The 18,251-nt window shown below is 37.2% G+C and overlaps 1 protein-coding gene across 2 annotated transcripts; it reads right to left on the bottom strand.

Moving 5' to 3' along the window:
• Nucleotides 1–2,106: 2,106 nt before the first annotated feature.
• LOC114293407 (DnaJ heat shock amino-terminal domain protein (DUF1977)) lies at nucleotides 2,107–9,970 on the bottom strand. Of its 2 annotated transcripts, none has more exons than XM_082872937.1 (3): nucleotides 9,693–9,970; nucleotides 8,322–9,535; nucleotides 2,107–2,645 (listed from the first exon to the last, which is right to left on the bottom strand). In XM_082872937.1, the coding sequence occupies exon 2, from the start codon at nucleotides 9,374–9,376 to the stop codon at nucleotides 8,324–8,326; it is 1,053 nt and encodes a 350-aa protein (XP_082729063.1). In that variant the 5' UTR covers nucleotides 9,377–9,535; nucleotides 9,693–9,970; the 3' UTR covers nucleotides 2,107–2,645; nucleotides 8,322–8,323. The 2 variants fall into 2 exon arrangements, with proteins under 2 accessions (XP_082729063.1, XP_082729064.1); XM_082872938.1 differs by having other exon boundaries at nucleotides 9,628–9,787.
• Nucleotides 9,971–18,251: the final 8,281 nt, after the last annotated feature.

Here is an 18,251-nt window from a genome sequence, read left to right as displayed (position 1 = left end):
AGATTCGAAATGCTACAGATCGAGTTCATTAGCAGGTTTGGATCACACAAAAAAGTTCATCAGCAGGTTTGGACCAAACAAAAAAGTTCATCAGCAGGCATGCGAGGAGTGTGAACTCTCCTTTTGGCTTAGTTATAAAATTTTGATTTAGATCAAATGCCTATATTTTTAATGGAAAAAGTCATACACATGCATAAATAATGTAATTTAAGTGATTTTTTTTTAATTTATTAATATTAATGACACTAATAAAGGTGTGAACAAAACAAATATATTAATTTGACATAATATTAGGTGAAATACATGCCAAGGTTAAAATTTATATATAAACTTTTCTCTTTTGGAGGTATATTTCAAACTTGAGGTTCTCTTTAGTTGGGTTTTCCAATTAGGGGGGTGTTGTTGGGTTTCTATGAATCCATTATAGAGGTCATATTAATAATTTGAATTGTTTAATGTGTAGAGCTTGTCAAATGCATCGGGTTTATTTGGTTTGTGTTTTGAGATAAAGTTTCAAAAAAAAAATTTGGGGAGAGTTTAAATTTTTTAAATTTGTTTGGTTGTATATTTTGAAAATAATTTTAGAATTTGGGATGATTTAATATTTTGTTGTAATTGAGTAGATGTGTGTAAAAGAAAAAATGATTGAGAAAGAGATAGAAAAAGTGATTGATTAATGTGTAGGAGAGACAGTGATTTGGAATTTTTTTTCAAAAAATTTGAACCAAACAAAATTTTAAAAAAAATTTACAAAAATTGTATCTTGAGATACAAACCAAACAAGTCCCATCATTTCTATAAAAAATATGTTGATTGAATATCGATATCCACTTGACCATATCACATTTGTATCAACAATAAAAATGCAATTGTTGACATAAATGTGATATGATTAAATAGCTATCAATATTTGATCAACGTGATTTTTTACAAGACTGATGTACTTGACGAGCATTACACATTGAACAGTTCAGATTATCAACACAAACTTCGTGTTAAGCCCACAAAGGCCTAATAGCTCTCTCCAATCCATACAGTCCGGAAAAAAACCTTTCCAATATTTTTAAGTGTGTCTAGTATTATTTTTCTTCTTTTTTTTAAAGAAAAAAATTTGTGATTGTTTCACATGTCTAATGATTAAATAATTTCAGAATATCATTTTCCATTGTTCACAGGCTATTTTTTTACCGGCAGTGATTTGTAGCTCGAGAGGCTCGAAATTGGCTCGAAAAAGTGACAGAGAAGGAGGAGGGAGAGGGAGAGGGAGAGGCTGGAGGAGGGCGAAGGAGGAGAAGGAGGAGGGACTGGAGGGGGCCAACATATCGGGGTGGAGGCGGAGGCGAGGGGGGAAGGCGGAGGAGGGGCGGAGGCGCAGAGGCTGCGACAACGATCGGCCGATGCGGGGCTGCGACGATCGGGCAGAGGCGACGGCGGAGGGCTGCGACGGACAACCTGCCTCCTCTCTCTCTCTCTCTCTCTTTCTCTCTCTCCCTCTCCCTCTCCCTCTCCCTCTCCCTCTCCCTCTGGTTTCAGACCAGCTAGACGAAGAAGAAGAAGAAGAAGAAAAAAAAAAAAAACAGCCGACGTCGTTTTGGGCTGTCGAGCCGTTCGAGCCGCTGTACTCTCGAGCTACCACGCATTTTCCTTTTTTTACCTTTGACATAATTTTTTTTTACAGATACGATAATATTGCCCCAACTTTCATTTAGAGATGAGAAATGATTTTACATTGCATAATCGCCAAAAAAAAAATAGACAATGGTAGCATCGACTCCTTTGTTCATGATAACTCATTTGATTGTGTATTAGGCTTCGTTTGGAATGTAAATTAACTTTTCGACTTTCTGATTTTTTGCTATATTAGCTTGAGATTAAAAAATTTATGATTTGAATGTAACATTTTGTCTTATTGACTTTTTAACCTATTTTGTTTTTTTTTTTTTTGTGTAACTATTTTAACCTTTTAATCTCCAAAAATCTCATGCCAAACGAGAGCTTAAAATCGAATCATTTAGACGGCTGAACATTGAATCACAAATATCCATGAAAAATAAACCCACGTGTGACCTCTAAACTCGGATAGATAATCATGAGATAGAAACAAAATTCATTAGAAACCACAATTCACATCATTTTACTGATATAGGCATGACCAACAGTGACAATATAGGCCTGAACAACAGTGTGACAGCATATACGCTGCGAGGCAACCAAATGATGAGACAATTACTAACCAACAGACTAAGCAAGCACATAATCAAGACAATATCAAAGCTTGATGAACAACAAAACATAAAAAAATGTAGATGCATGTTACTGTAAATTTAATAGCTTCACTTTCAATCAGGTTTCGCTCTATTGTCAACTTACTAGCCATCAGATACTCTGAAGACAATTTGCATGATACAGTATCGTCATAAACCAAAAGATGTAGTGGGATTTGGGTGCCCAAAAAACCGTCCTTAACACAATCCTGGATCACCTGGGTAGATAGATGGTTGCTCCAGAATCAGAAGGCTAGGGTCACATCTGCGCAATTGAACCCTACTATCTGCCCTGTCTATGTGGGTTGTTTCAAGTCCAGGTACATCATCATCATGTTCTTCTTTAGCCATTGAGTCCACAAAGCTTGAACCACGACCAATCTATAAAAAAAAATGAAATAATAATAATGATAATAAATACAAGTATCATCAAAACTAGCAAATTTGCAAGACCATACCTAACAGGCAAATATGCATAATCACATCAGTGGAAGTACAAGAGTTATCTGAACGTGCTAAGACAACAATGACTACATCGACTCTCGTGCAAACTGTAAACTAACAAATAATCAAGTTTGAGAAGGCTATTTAGCATTTTTTCTTTTTCAATGTAAAATAACAAGAGATGAGTTTTTCAGTTAAAGAGGTCCCTGCCTACAAGCTTTATCTTGTTGGAGACAAAGGTGAATACATTCAATTGCTCAATAAGCAAGAAAACAGAAGTTTGTTGTTGGGGGAAATCAGAACTGGCTTGACATTGGATACAGTTGCAATATTTCACATTGCAGGCATCCACTACTGCAGTATCAGTAGCAAAACAATAATTTTTAGTCTCTTGATTTGAGTTTCCAATTGAAACTGATACACAAAACCCCTTAAATAATGCGCAATATGAGGCCTTAGTCTGGCATCCAGGAGTTCAAATCATTACCTATCTAAAACAATGTCTAAGATGTTTTTGGGAGAAAGAATGTGTTGATCTATGGGGGCATCCTCAAACATTGTAAATGTATACATATGTATATAGTATATTTCTACTTAGCATTGTATTGGCAGGATTTTAGTTGGGTGCTTCCCAAGATTAAATCAATTTCAATATATGATAAGGACAAAAAAATATTTTAAAATAAAATATTGAGTATTAGAGCTAAAAGAGTCATGAGCTGAAAGAGTCATGGAACATTACTTTTAAATTCACTAATTTTCAATTTGCACAAACTCTGGAAATGCTGATTCTGATTTGGATTCATCATCCTCCAGGGTTAAGGTGGTTTGCTATGTCTCTCATACGTGGTTTTGCTAGAAAAGGCAATAATGAGACCACTGTTTTAGTAATGATGCAGAAAAGAGTAGTATTCTATTATTTGTCATTATGTCTCAACTTCAGCTAAAATTCCCAAGTAAGTTTGTGTTTTTTTGATAAACAACATTACAGGTAAGTTTCATTTTATCGTCTTCAGTCTATTAACTTCGTTGCTCTTCAGGTAATAAATTACTCAAGTTCAATGAATTGACCTTCAACAGATAAATGCCCCACCCATTGGCTATTATTCTTACAGGTCATTTTATCTTAATATTTTTTAATAAGAGAGAAAATGAACTTAAATAAAGAAGAACAAATCATGAAGAATGGAAAATGTTAAAACCTATCACCTACTTCACCCACTAAACCTAACCCACTACACCACTACCACCTCACCTACTCCACTAAACCTAACCCACTACACCACTACCACCTCACCTACTCCACTAAACCCACTATCACCATCCACTACACACCATCCACTACACCTACATCTATATAAGGAACCATTTGTAATAGACAGAATATCATATGAATATATCAATCAATAATACAATCATTTCTCTTTATACATTAAATTTCTACATGGTATCAGAGCGGGTTTAGAACCTAATATTTTTTGCTTCACCGGCGGGCGGCAACCTCACCTTAGCCGTCCGCCGGACCTCAACCTAATCCACTAAAATTCTCTACACATACCTTCGCTTTCCTCTTCTCTTCCAGCACCTTCTCATACTCTTCAAGTGTCATCTCCTTATCCTCAGGTTCTTTTCCTCCAGCCTCATTTGCAGTGTTCTCCTTGTTGACATCTGTTGCATCCTCCTGAGGCTTCTCAGCAACCCAACGTGCAATAATTGTCTCCTCTAAACCTCTGTAGTTGAAAATTTGTACAAGCTGTGAGAGCTTTCTTATGAATGGGATTGAACTGCCCTCATCTCGGATTACAGGATCAAGTGGTGTAGATGCTGCTAGCATTGGGTACATAGGCGATGAATGGGATGAAGAATACGACAAGGGAAAAAGGAAGAAGGTGAGGTGCTCCCAGATAGAATTTGGTGGACCAAATCCATTCCAAGAAATTGCAACGAAGAAGACAAAGTTGAAGAAAGTGAAGACAGACCAGTTCAGCTTTGGAAACCAACCTTTCAGGATATGATTTCACTACATATATATCTCTTCCAATGGAGAGGAAGCTTGATTTGTTACTCCAGTGGTGGATTTTGCACTATACATGGCCCTCCCTCGGTAATAACCCCTTTGTTTTTATTATCATTCCTCACCCATGTGATCCACTCTACCGAAGCCAAATAAAATAAATAAATACTTCAGCACATGCATTGAACCTCCTGGGTCCACCCACTTCACTATTCTTCTTCTAATTCTATATATACTTTTCCATTTTAAACTATTTTCCACCCAACACCATCAGCACATTGCATCCACCACCCAAACTTTTTTTTTTTTTTATTCTAAAGCTTAATTGGTGCACTCCTTGTTCCCCATTTTCTTTATTTTATATATATATATATATCTATATATCTCTTTTTATTATATATTAAAAAAAAAAAAAAAAAAAAAAACATCATCCTCTCTCCTCCGTTTGATTTCAAACTCCCTTATTTTTATTTATTTTCTCCACACCACTTTCCTTCTTTCCCCCATCTTTCCTTTTTTTATTTCAAATATATTTTTATTATTTCTTTCTTTATTTTTCTTTCACATTATTTTTACTCTTTTTCCAATTCCATTCATACCATCTAGCTTTGCATACCAAACCATATTTTATTCATCTCAGGGATCAACCCCGATCACAATTTTACAAAAAAAAAAAAAAAAAAAAAAAAAAAAAAAAAAAACAAACAAACAAACAAACAAACAAACAACCACATTCACAGTTGGGATTTTTCTTCTCTACTCTGCCGCCGGTCTCTTCTTCTTGCCTCCGTCCTGGGCGGCCCTTGCCGGTGTTGCGTCCGTGTTTCCCACTCCTCTGGGCATGATCACTACTCCCTGCTCCTCCACTGCAGCATATGGCGGACCTCCAAACCGGAACATCACGGTGGCCTTCCGCTTCAGCTCCTTATTTTCCGCCTTTAGCACACTTATCTCTGCTCGCGCATCCTTATACATGCGTTGGAGCAGAGCCAGCTGGGAGTTTAACTGCTGCACCTCATTTGCCCTACTCTGCAGCCGGTTCGACAAGTTTGTAACCGCAGTCATGGTTTCCACACATGACTTTAATGTATACTGATTGGCTTCCACATCCGACTGCACTGCCATTCTTTGCTCCACAGACCGCATCGGAAAGTTCAGCGGAGTAAACTCCGGGGCACTCGGTTGAGGTTCCAGTGCCACTGCTCCAGTTCTCTCTCTTGTTGACTCGTTGAGGTCGGGAAAGAGGGTGAGCAGACTCCGGGAAGACGAGGCCATTTTCTGGGCAACAGAGTGTTACAGAATATCTCTCGTTACAGAGTATTACAGAGTTTCTCTCTCAGCAAAGGAAGCGTTTTTTCAGAGGATTTTCAGAAGTTTTTTGTCTGCCTCAGCCTCTGCCTCAACCTTGGTTTAAATAGCCAGGGCCGATCCGCGCATCGCGCGCCACTTGCCGACAGACGACAAACAGGCGCGCCAACCAAGGCACTCACGTGCCTCGCCATCATCATGTCCGGCACACCTTTTTATGGATTGGGCACGCCTTTTGATGGTACGCCTTTTGAAAAATTGGGCACACCTTTTGAGGGTGCGACTTTTTAAGGGTCCGACAAGACTCTGTAAACTGTCCCGACATTGATTCCGGTTAGCTCCTTTATGGGTCCGATAAGACTCTGTAAACTGTCCCGACATTGATTCCGGTTAGTTTCTACAAGGGTCCAGCAAGACTCCGTAAACTGTCACAACAACTGTCACAACAGTGTCTGTTACAACGGTCCGACATGACCCCGTAAACTGTCTTCTACAACGGTCCGACATGACCCCATAAACTGTCTTCTACATCGGTCCGACACGAGCCAGTGTCTTCTACATCGGTCTTCTACAACGGTCTGACACGACCATACAGTATCTCCTATCCTCTTTTATTTTTTATGTATTTTCTTGTTTTGTTACTTTCTCCAAACTCAAGTTGGTTAGTTCCTATCCCCCTTGAGTTTGCGGGGGGCTGTTAAAACCTATCACCTACTTCACCCACTAAACCTAACCCACTAAACCTAACCCACTACACCACTACCACCTCACCTACTCCACTAAACCCACTATCAACATCCACTACACACCATCCACTACACCTACATCTATATAAGGAACCATTTGTAATAGACAGAATATCATATGAATATATCAATCAATAATACAATCATTTCTCTTTATACATTAAATTTCTACAGAAAATTAGGTTTTTTCCTCAAAAGCAAAACAAGAGATGGAAAATCATACCAATCTACATCCAACAATAAGACATTCCACCACCTGAAACCATGACATGCAGGTTACTGTAAACTTGATGAAAAATCAAATGGAAATTCACCAGTGTGTGTTTGATTGGGGTATATAATGGGGGGAGACCAAGCTACATCCTACCCTAACCAAACATAGAACAAGTGATCCGATAGGACATATAATCCCTCTCATATCTTAAACATATTATAACCCATCCTATATCCCTAAGTATTACATATCCTCCTCAACCCCTTATATCCAATCCAACAATCAAACAGGGCAAAGTCTCATTTCAACTTGTTCATGGACTCATATTACAAGAATAAACTACTAATCTAACTAAATTATCAATGCAGTTAAACTGCTATGTTAAGCTTAAACTATCTATATGTCTAAGTTGACATATTTATACAAAAACTAATGGCATTATCCCATGGATATGTAAACTGTGGCAGAATAAAAAAAGGATTTATATATATATATATTTTTGATAATTCAAGCAACTTTTATTTAAAAAATAACAGCAAAAGGAAATGTTGCCCATGTACAAAAGGTTAAACCATGATAACCTATAGCACTCAAAATAAAAGAGGCCTATACAAATGAAGAGAATCTACAATCTACAATATGATCTAGGCTAGACATAACACTCCCTGAAAACCAACAATACAGAATGGCATAAAAAAACAAACTTTGGAGCTTCTATAAAGGCTCCTTTACTCCTTGAAAGATCCTCTTGTTTCGATCCCTCCATAATAACCACATCAAACACAAATGAGTCAACAACTAGGCTTCCATATTTGCTTTGCTGCCCTAGCCTCCCCAAAATCTGAACCCAACTCCTGAAACAACTCTATGGAAAACCCAAACCATCCCAAATGAAGCCAGAACCACCCTCACAAATCCCTAGCCACCTTACAATCAATAAGCAAATGAGAAACTGACTCTCCATCACATTTACAGAAGAAACACCAGTTAAAAATGATATGTCTTCTCTTTAAAAAGGTTACAAGTCATTAGGGGATCTTCTCATGAGTTCACTCCACACAAAAAAAGTTACCTTGGATGGGGCCCCAACATAATAAAACAAGATGGATAGGAGTTAGAGAAGTACTTATAATCATAGTCTACCAAGAAAAATCAAACTAAACACAACAATGAAAGAAAAGCAGTCATTTGATAAATATAACATACAATGTACATAGACTGCTCACATAATGTTTCAGCACCACATATTTATAAATAAATTCCACTGCATAGGGCTAACTAAAACCAAACAATAATTCTCTAAATAATAGTGAAGGGACTCTTCAACTGACCTTCATGCGATACCAAAGTTTTGTAGCTTGTCACAATGGGGAGTTGGTAAGTTCCTGCTCCATTGACGCCTCTGCAGTTCTATGTGACAGTAACGACCAAGCATATTTTTGTAATCCTTTATCACATTATTCTCAATATTAGCTCGAGCAGGAGTTTCAAGTGGAAATTTCTTATCAAATTCTGGTGATTTAACATAAAACTCCACTCCATGTTTCTCAGTAACCTTGGGAAACTGATAGGAATAGTTCTTCTGCAAAGAATATTCAGGCTCCGAGAAGGGCAGATAAGCAAGCAAAAATATTATCAAAAATGGTAATATTTGAAGAAGAAGCATCACATTAGGCCCTGCGCCACCAAACTCTTCCCTCGGTTGATTGGCTGTTTCCCTAGTCCTGTAAACATGAGATGCCCGAAACATCTCGGTCTGGCCAAAGAATGCCCTGAATATCTGGTCAGGATCGACATCATCATCAAAAAACTCATGCCCAGTTCTCCTTCTCCGCTGCCTGCCATTGTACTGCTGGTTGTACTCAAATTCTTCAACCAATCCCGTCTGATCATACTGCCTTCTCGAATCATCATTGCTCAAGCACTTGAATGCCTTGCTAACTTTCTTAAATGCCTCCTCAGCACCCGGAGCCTTGTTCTTGTCAGGATGAACTTTCAATGACAATTTCCTATACGCCTTCCTAATCTCCTCCACCGGGCAACCTTTTTGCAAACCAAGAATTTCATAGTAATCCTTACTTCTCCTGACTTCCCTAATCAACTGCACATGCTCTTCAGTATAATTATGCTCCCCGTTCGAAACCTCAGCAAATTTACCCGAAGCCGCCTCATTCTTACTACTATCAACAGGTTTTTCATCGTTAGAAGGACCAGGAGACCCCGAATCTAAATTTTCGCAAGCAGCCAAAAGATCATCAACAGACAAATTATGGTTAAGCCGTCGTGCAATTCCAATGAATTTTAGTGCACGCTGCTTGTTACCCGATGCGATCGCCTCCTTGGCAATACCCACACATCTTAAAGCTTCGTCCTTGTTACCTTCCATAATTGAAAACCCACTTCGATACAAAGTGGATTCACCCAAATTGAGCCCTAAAACTCAATTCTGAGCTTCAGAGACTACTATGAAAGCAGTAGGCTTTCATAAAACAAAATCAGGGGACAGAAATAGACATCTAGGGTTCCAGATGATAATTAGATTCACCTAAATCATAAAAAGCAATGCAAATTTTAAGTTTTTTTATCGAGATGTTCGGGTTAGTGTATTAGCAGAAAGATTGTAAAGCAAAAACTTACACAATTGCACAAAATTTAGGGCTTTAGATAAGCATATATCTCTGAAAAGAGGAGAGCTTTGTTACCTGAATCGGGAATCAAAACCGGAGAGAGAGCGAGAGCGAGAGAGAGAGAGAGAGAGAGAGAGGTGGGGCGTCCCGAATCAGATCAGTCGCCTCTTGGATCATAGGGAGTACCGATGTTTATTATGCCAAAGCAATCAACCACAGCGCGCCACGATGTGAAAATTTGGAATGTTTTTTTGTATTTTTTAAAACAAAATATATAATAAAAAGGTTTAAATAAGAAAAAATTAGTAAAAAATTTACTATAGCAATTGTCTATAGTATAGATCTAGTGAGTTATGTGTTTCTTTTATTGGTAAGAGATTTTTATTTTGTGAAATAGTTTAATGAGAAATTTTGAATATTTTATTTTAATTTTATATTTTAACATTTTTTTATTTATTTGATTTTTTGTTGAGTATTTGTTCAAATTTATGTCTATCTATTCAATTTTTATCTGTGTAAATTTGTTATCTATTCAAATTTTTCTGTGTAGATTTTCTGGCTGTTCAATTTTTTTTTGTTTGTACAAATTTTCTATCCAATTTTTTTTGTGCTAAAAAAGAAAATTAGTCGTAATTAAAAAAAAATAACGGGCTCGTTTGGTTTGATTTTCTGAAAAAAATTTGGGAAATTTTCTCTACAAATAAGTTTTCAAAAATAACCAAACCAAACAAATTTTCCCAAAAAAATTTCCCAAAACTTGTAAACCAAACAAGTTTTCTAAACAAATCTCTCTCTCACACACATCAAATCAATCACTTTTTCCAAAACTCTATCTCAAAATAATTTTCCAAAACATCTTTTAAAAAAAAACAAACCAAACATGTTTTCGTACTTTTTATCTCTAAAACACATCTCTCAAACACAAACCAAACATACCCAACATAACTTAAGGAACATGTGATATAAGGTGTGCATAATAGAATTCTCTTTAAATAATTTATTTTAATCAATACAGTTTTTTATTTCCACAATCCCCTAATGACGTAGTAAGACAAAATGCGTGTAATGAGAGATTTTTGAAAAAATATTTAAATGTGTGTCAACTTTTTAAATTTTGTTTGTTATGCCATTTGGGGAGGTTTGAGGGGGATAAATTATGTGGATAAACCATTTTTTTATAAATATTTTAATTTATTTAATAATTAATCAATTAATACACAATAATAATGATAATACCGTATCCCTAAACGCATCAATATATGTAAATTTAAGGGGGATAATACTATTTTTATTTTATGCAAAAGTAACTTTCTATGGAACATAAGTTACCAAATGAGTGCTATAAGACTATTATCGTAAAACAAATTTAGCCTCCGTTTGGGTAATGGGTTGGCTTTTTGACTTTTTGACTATTTTAACTTGAGCTAAAAAGTTTGGTTTGGAAAGAATTTTTTGACTTTTTTGACTTTTTTTATGAGAGAATAATGTAATGATTATGGGTTGGATGTGATATTTTATTTTTTGTGGCTAAAATAGCTTATTTTGTCTTTTATGGCTAAAATAGCCAAAAAAGCCCCGTTTAGCTCTTGCCAAACGGAGCCTTAATAGTTTGATTCATATTTGGCATATAAAAAAATTGTTTTAAATAAACAAATTAACAAAAAAAAAAAAAATTCAAGCTAAACTTAAATTTGATTATATGTAGTAAAAAAAAAATTAAACTATTTAAGTTTTGCTTGTGACTAATTTGATTAAAGTTCGTTTGAATCAAAATGAAATGTAAATAAGTTATGTTTGAATACATTTTTAGAACTTGATAAAATGTATAAGTTAAACTCAATCAACTTACTATTTAATTTGACTCAACTTGTTTACAACATTGCAAAAAATGGTCAACAAATACTCCTTATACAAATAAATAAAAGTTACAAATTTGTTAATTGATGTGCAGTCTATTATAGTAAATTGAGTCATGTTTTATATTTCAAAAATTTATTATTACTTATCACATCAATTTGAAAATTTATTATTCTATATAAAGTGTACATCTAAATTGGTATGGACGGAATTATTATTTTTATTTTTAAAAAAATGCTTTTTGGGATTTTTATTGATAAATCCATCTTAGAGTTGTTATAACCTATTAAGTCCACAAAGGAATATTATAACCTGATTAGTCCCATAAACTTTTCTGAATATTCCATAAGGTCCATTTTTCTAATTTAATATGTTTACTTGGACTATTTTGCCCTCATATATATATATATATATATATATGTACAGTGTTAATACATATTACGTGCCTGTTTCTTCGTAGATTCAGTTTGGCAGTTTCTATTTTACGATTTTCATCATCATTCTAATTCGGAGGGATACGTTTCTATTTTCCATGCTCGTTCCAAGCCTTGGATGTGCTAGGGTTTCATTCTTGCTATTGTAGTCTGGTTCTGCCATTTTCGAGTGAAGACGACGAAGAGGAAGGTGTTCGGTTGTCACATTTTATGGACTATAACTAGTTGAAATCAGTTGTTTTCGAGTTTCTAGACGATTGTAGGATTGTATGATTAAGGTTAGTATCAATTGGGTATGAATACATGTTCAGTTTATGGTTTCATTCGTATGATGGATCAGATGCTCTGCTTTTTGATTGATATGGATCGGATGCTCTGTTTTTTCAATTACATTCATCATACGTGGTCCTATAGAGGGGAGGTCATTCAGATTATGTGAAAAATATTATAATATTCCTTTTACTTTGATGTATCCATAATGAGGCTCTGTGTGAGTGATATAATTCAGAATATGTGGAACAATGTGAATGTTTACATCATATTAGTATTACGTGAAGAATGTGGATGTTTGCATTTTACTTTGATGTTTGCTTAATGAGGCTCTGTGTGAGTGATATACTTCAGAGTATATGGATCAATGTGAATGTTTACATCGTGGTCCTGTGGAGGGGAGGTCATTAGATTAGTGATGAATGTGGATCTTCTATAATTCAGCGTATGTGGAACAATGTGAATGTTTACATCATGTTAGTATTACGTGAAGAATGTGGATGTTTGCATTTTACTTTAATGTTTGCTTAATGAGGCTCTATGTGGTGATATAATTCAGAGTATATGTGTCAATGTAAATGTTTACATCGTGTTAATATTATGTAAAGAATGTGAATGTTCTCACTTTACTTTGATGTTTGCTTAATGAGGCTTTGTGTGGGTGATATAATTCAGAGTACATGTATCAATGTGAATATTCACATCTTGTGAATGTGAATTATGGATTTAACACTTGAACTGTACACGTATTTATCTAATTTTTGCACAATGTGAATTTCATATCGGTTTGGATTATTGTTGATTGTTGTATTGTTGTGTTTTTACAAGAGATGGATTCCTTTATGATGTTGGTGTGTACATATGGTTGCAGCACCACTGTAATTAATGTTGCTCGCGCATTGTGTTATTCGCGTTTGGTGGACTGTTTGTGTGAAAAATGGGGGGAGTTTGTCTGCTGGTTCTATTTCATTGTTCTGTCGGTTACCTGGTATTAATAGGTGTGATTTGGAGAATGAGGAAGAATTTTAGAGCATGTTATTGCTTGCTAAATCAATGGGGGTACAACATGTAGAAGTTGTGGTTGAGTTGAAAAGTGATATTGGTCAGTCAAGTAGCTCGGGATCGCTGCGTGTGGAGGTTGAGGAAGATATTGATGCACTACGGAGATTTTGCCACCATAAAGAGAAGGTGTTGTTGTCAGCCCCTTGGGCAAATGGTATTACGCGTGTGGGACAACGGTTTGTTGGAAGTGCACAAGAATTTCGTGAGGTTTTCTGTAAGTATGCCATCCAATGTGGGTTTCAGTTTACATATGTCAAGAACAAGACAACAAGAGTTACTGCTTTGTGTGCGATGCGTGAGGAGAGAGGCTGCTTGTGGGCTATACATTGTAGAGCACAACGAGCAAATAGTTTTTTCTACATCAAGAGGTTTAGTGATGTGCATAGTTGTGGTATGGATGTCCGAACATCGAAGAATCTGCGAGTTAGTTCAGATTTGGTGTCGAGTACCATATCTGAAATTGTGAGAGACAAGCCGTTGACTCGGCCGTGTGAGGTGGTGACTATTTTGAAGAGGGAGTATGGGCTAGATGTGAGTTACCATGTCGTATGGTTGGGTGTGAAGAAATCAAAGGCTGGTATTCATAGAGATCACTCATTATCGTTTGATCAGTTGTGGTGGTATTCGGATGCTGTGATGCGATACAATCCGGGGAGTTATGTCAATATTGACTATGATATGAGTAGTCAATAGTTTTGTCGTTTCTTTGTGTCTTCGCTGCGTATATTTCTGGGTTCAATTCTTGTCGGCCTTTATTATTCCTGGATGGAACATTCCTCAAAAGAAAGTACAAAGGTCAGCTACTTGCGGCAACGACAAAAGACGGAAACAATGGTTAGTATTTTTTTTAGCTGTCTATTCATGTCAATATTTACTCTGAGCAGCATAGTCTGGACAAATGAGTGATTGATAAATTATAAGTAATGTGAACATTGACATTAGTATGCACTGATGTGAATGTTCACATCTGTGTATGCTAATGACAGTAATGTGAACATTCACATCATTAAACACTGATGTGAATGTTCACATCAGTGTATACTAATGTCAGTTGATCCATTAATGAACAGTACTGTGAATGTTTACATTATCAATGACTCAACAATCAACAATGAATTATTAATGGTCGTTAATGTGAATGTTCACATCGTTGATGTTTACGAACCCAAATCCAATAATGACAATAATAATAGGGCAATGTAGATATGAACATTCACATGACCTATTTCGTTTATACTGTTTTCTATTCACTTTGAAATATTGTGAACAGTTGTGTATTGGTGTTGTGCTGTAGGTTTGTTTCCTGTTGTATTTGCGATTGTTGATTCAGAGACCACGGCCAATTAGTCGTGGTTCTTGCATGAACTTGGGAAGGTTGTTGATGGTAAGCACCAGATTACTTTTATTTCGGATCGTAATCTTGGTCTGTTAGAAGCTATGCCAAAGGTGTTCCCATCGGCTCATCACGGTTATTGCTTACAACACTTGAAGAGCAATTTAAGAGACCGAATGAAAGGAATTGATAGGGATCACCTAGTAAGTAGTTTGGGTGACTGTGCTTATGAGCCAACTGTGGTAGGGTTCCATGAAAAGCTTGCAAAATTAAAAGAGGAGGTGTAGACACCCCATTTTTGACCGCCTTTAAGACTTGAACGCGACTGATGGTTTTGGAAGTTGTGCAGTGCAAAGGTTCAATTTCTTCGGCAAGGAGAGAGTCAAATCTCAACTTCATACCCCTTTTTTTGGACCAAAACGATCTTAATCAAAAGATTTTACAGTTAAAACCCTCTCTTTCAAAACTTTTTTGAAATAAAGTTTTTACGATGTTCCGAGGCTCGCATTTTGTCAAATGTCGCGCTTTTCGGTAAACTGAGCAAGGACAAAGTGAAAATGAATGAAAGAGAGATGAAATCTTTGAAAAATCTTTCAAAACACCTTGTTCAGGGGTTTGGAGTTGAAGAAAAGAGGAGAAGAGAGAAGAAAACTAGTTTGGGAAAAGTTCGGCATGAATCCGGTTGGATCGAATCTGCGCGGCTTCACCGAAACGGGCATAACTCTTTGCACAGGAGGAATTTTGATGTGTGGTTAGTGCCATTGGAAAGATAACTTTTGGGGCTTCAATGTGGCCACATGGCAGACCAGAAAATCAGATGGACGATCAGCTTTTGTGGTCAAAAGTGGTTCAGCATGAATCCGGGAAGGAGAGAAAAAATCTACGCTGCGTCACCGAAACGGGCATAACTCTTTGCACAGGAGGAATTTTGATGCGAGGTTGGTACCGTTGGAAAGATTTCTTCCGGGGCTTCATTTTGCAATCAAGAATCTCCTAAAGCCAAGTCCGAGTGTGGGAGATATGGTTGGTTGAAATCCGTTTGGACCGAATCTGTGCGGCTTCACCAAAAACTGGCATAACTTTTTACACAGGAGGAATTTTAATGCAAGGTTTGCGGCATTGGAAAGCTAACTTTAAGGGCTTCATGGACGACGAGCTTTGGGGCTTGAACCTTTTGACCCTTGGTCGGCCGACCTGGCCAAGTGGTCGGCCGACCACCTTGGACCTTTTGAACTGGTCGGCCAGCTTTGTCTCAGTAAGTGTATTCCAGCTGTGCCAGCTGTTTGCCATTTGCTGCATCCTCCATACACGTGTATGGAGGATGTTTAACCTAGTTTTAAAGCTTCTTTGAGAACCTTTAGTCCCTCTCTTCTATAAATGGAGGCCTCTTCTTCCATTGCAAGGGTTCAACATTTTTGGTTAAGAGATATACATACATCCCTCTCTATCTTTCTCTTTTGTGCTCAAAAGTCCATTTTTCTTGCATATTTACACTACACCTCTTAGCCTAACACCTCCAATACCAACCTAAGCCTCTTGGAAGGTCTTGAGAGGTTCTAAGGGACTGTCTTTTGGGACCAAAAACTGCTGGAAGTCTTCTCTACAAGGGTAACACTCTATTTCCCTCTTTTTGATCATTATCTTGCTTCATCTATTAGCTATACTTGCACGCATTTTTGAGCCTTGGTGTAAACTGAAAATGGTCTTATTTTGAGCCCCTCTTCATGTTTGTTTAAGAGCATTTTTATGTTGGGGGTCATCTACCCCCTTGTATGCTTTATCTCTCTTTTAGGGCTTATCTTGCTTCATTCTTTAGCCTTATTTTCAAGCATTTATGGGTTTTGACATAAACTATAAAGTGTCTTATTTTGAGCTTCTATTGAAGTTTGATTAAGGATACTTTTCTGTTTGAGGTCATCTACCCCCTTGTATCCTCCATCTCTCTTTTAGGGCTATTTTTGCATCCTAGCTTAGCCTTACTTGAAAACAGTTTTGAGATTTTTCATAAACTAAAAAAAGTCTTTTTTTAAGTCCCTCTTGAAGTTTGATTAAGGGCATGTTTCTGTTTGGGGTCATCTTCCCCTTTGCATGCTTCATTTCCTCATGATGAGGGCTATGCACTAGAGCATTTGCATTGGCCTTGGTTTGGCCTCTTAGCCACTGAAATCCAGTGAATTTTCAGTGGCTTAGATGTATTTTTGAGAGCCAAAATCAGAGAGGGGTGACCCCCTCTCTCCTTGTCTAGTTTGTTGCCCTTTTTGACCTTCCAAAGGGGCTCCTATTTGCAAACTTCCAAGCTTCATTTCTAGCATTTTTCAGTGGGTTTTAGGACCCTCTTGAGTCATTTCCAGTGCTGGTTTTGCTATGCTAAGTGTTCTTGTTGTATGTGTAGAATACCCCCTTGCATGGCCTTCCAAAGGAGCTCATCATTTTTGCATGCATTAACTGAGTTTCAGTGGTTATTTGGGCATGTTTTGGCATAGCATACATCTGTTTTTGGCTGGTTTGATGAGCTTTCATATGCTTCATATAGTTGTAGAACAACTCATGGTTCACTAGTTTTCTTTGCGTGTTTTGTGAGCCCTTGATTTTAGCACTTTTTGGCCATGTCATAAACTGATATTGTGCTTATTTTGGATTGTCCTATCTCTATTTTTGGGTCTCATGATTGAATGATGTTTGTTTTGCATGCTTGTAGTTCAACACCCATACTTAACTTTAAGATTTGAGGTCCATTGCATGTATGTGCTGAGGTGTGTTCATGTTTTGAGGTCATTTTACATCACATTTCAGAGCCTATATGAATGCCATATTGCCATGTTTTCATCTCTTTAAGTGTGCTTGAGAGTCGGGCTCGAATGCCTTGTTTACCGACCATTGAATGAGCTTCATTTTCATGCTTGTTGAGCCATCATTTTAGGCCAATTTTCCACTGTTTCAGACCTGCCTAGGGTCTGTTTGGGGTTGGTTTTGCCTTTGGTGCATTACTTTGGGTACCTCTAGTGTAACGCACTTCACTAGTTTCGGTACCCGGGCCCCCTGGCTTGCATTGCGTGCCATGTTTGCATGATTCGGGACCATTGAGTATCATATTTCAGAGCTGTAAATTGCATGTTTGTATGCCATCTTTCACCCCTTGCCATGCTTTGGTAGAGTGGCATTTCATGCCTTAGGTTCGGTCCTTGGCATCCGTGTATGTGTGCATGCATTTCGATTGTTTCATTTCCATCAAATGGCCACTGATGTGAGTGTGGCTGAGGTCCACTCATGTTGGTATAAGTCCATTGTGCATTGTATATGCCATTTCAATCAATAGCACTGCGTATGCTAGGTTGCATTTTAGAGCATTGTGTATGCCATGTTACATCACGCGCATTGTGTATGCCATTTTAGTACATAGCATTGCGTATGCTAGGTTGCATATTAGTCGCATTGTGCATGCCATTCCATTTGCATGGTGCTTGGAATAGGGTTTAGTCCAAGCATGGGAAACGAGAGGCGTTTCGTACTCTAAGTGACGAAACGTGCCTCGATTCCCGGTCCCCGACGTTCTTGATTATCTCACTACAACAAAATTTGCCTATTACCACGTTTTTTAGGCAACGTTTTTCTGAAAAACGCTGTGAAAGACCTAAAGTGAAATTAAGACACGCGTGTTGCACCTTATAACGGTGCTCC

Source organism: Camellia sinensis, chromosome 6 (genome assembly GCF_055761805.1).
Source record: "Camellia sinensis isolate YWXY chromosome 6, ASM5576180v1, whole genome shotgun sequence".
NCBI classification, from domain to species: Eukaryota; Viridiplantae; Streptophyta; class Magnoliopsida; order Ericales; family Theaceae; genus Camellia; species Camellia sinensis.
The sequence above is the reverse complement of the archived record's forward strand: the minus strand, read 5'-3'. Positions and strand labels throughout refer to the sequence as shown.

What these genes read in the sequence shown, in the direction of transcription:
- LOC114293407 (XM_082872937.1), bottom strand. Translation starts at nt 9,376, where the DNA reads ATGGAAGGTAACAAGGACGAAGCTTTAAGATGTGTGGGTATTGCCAAG.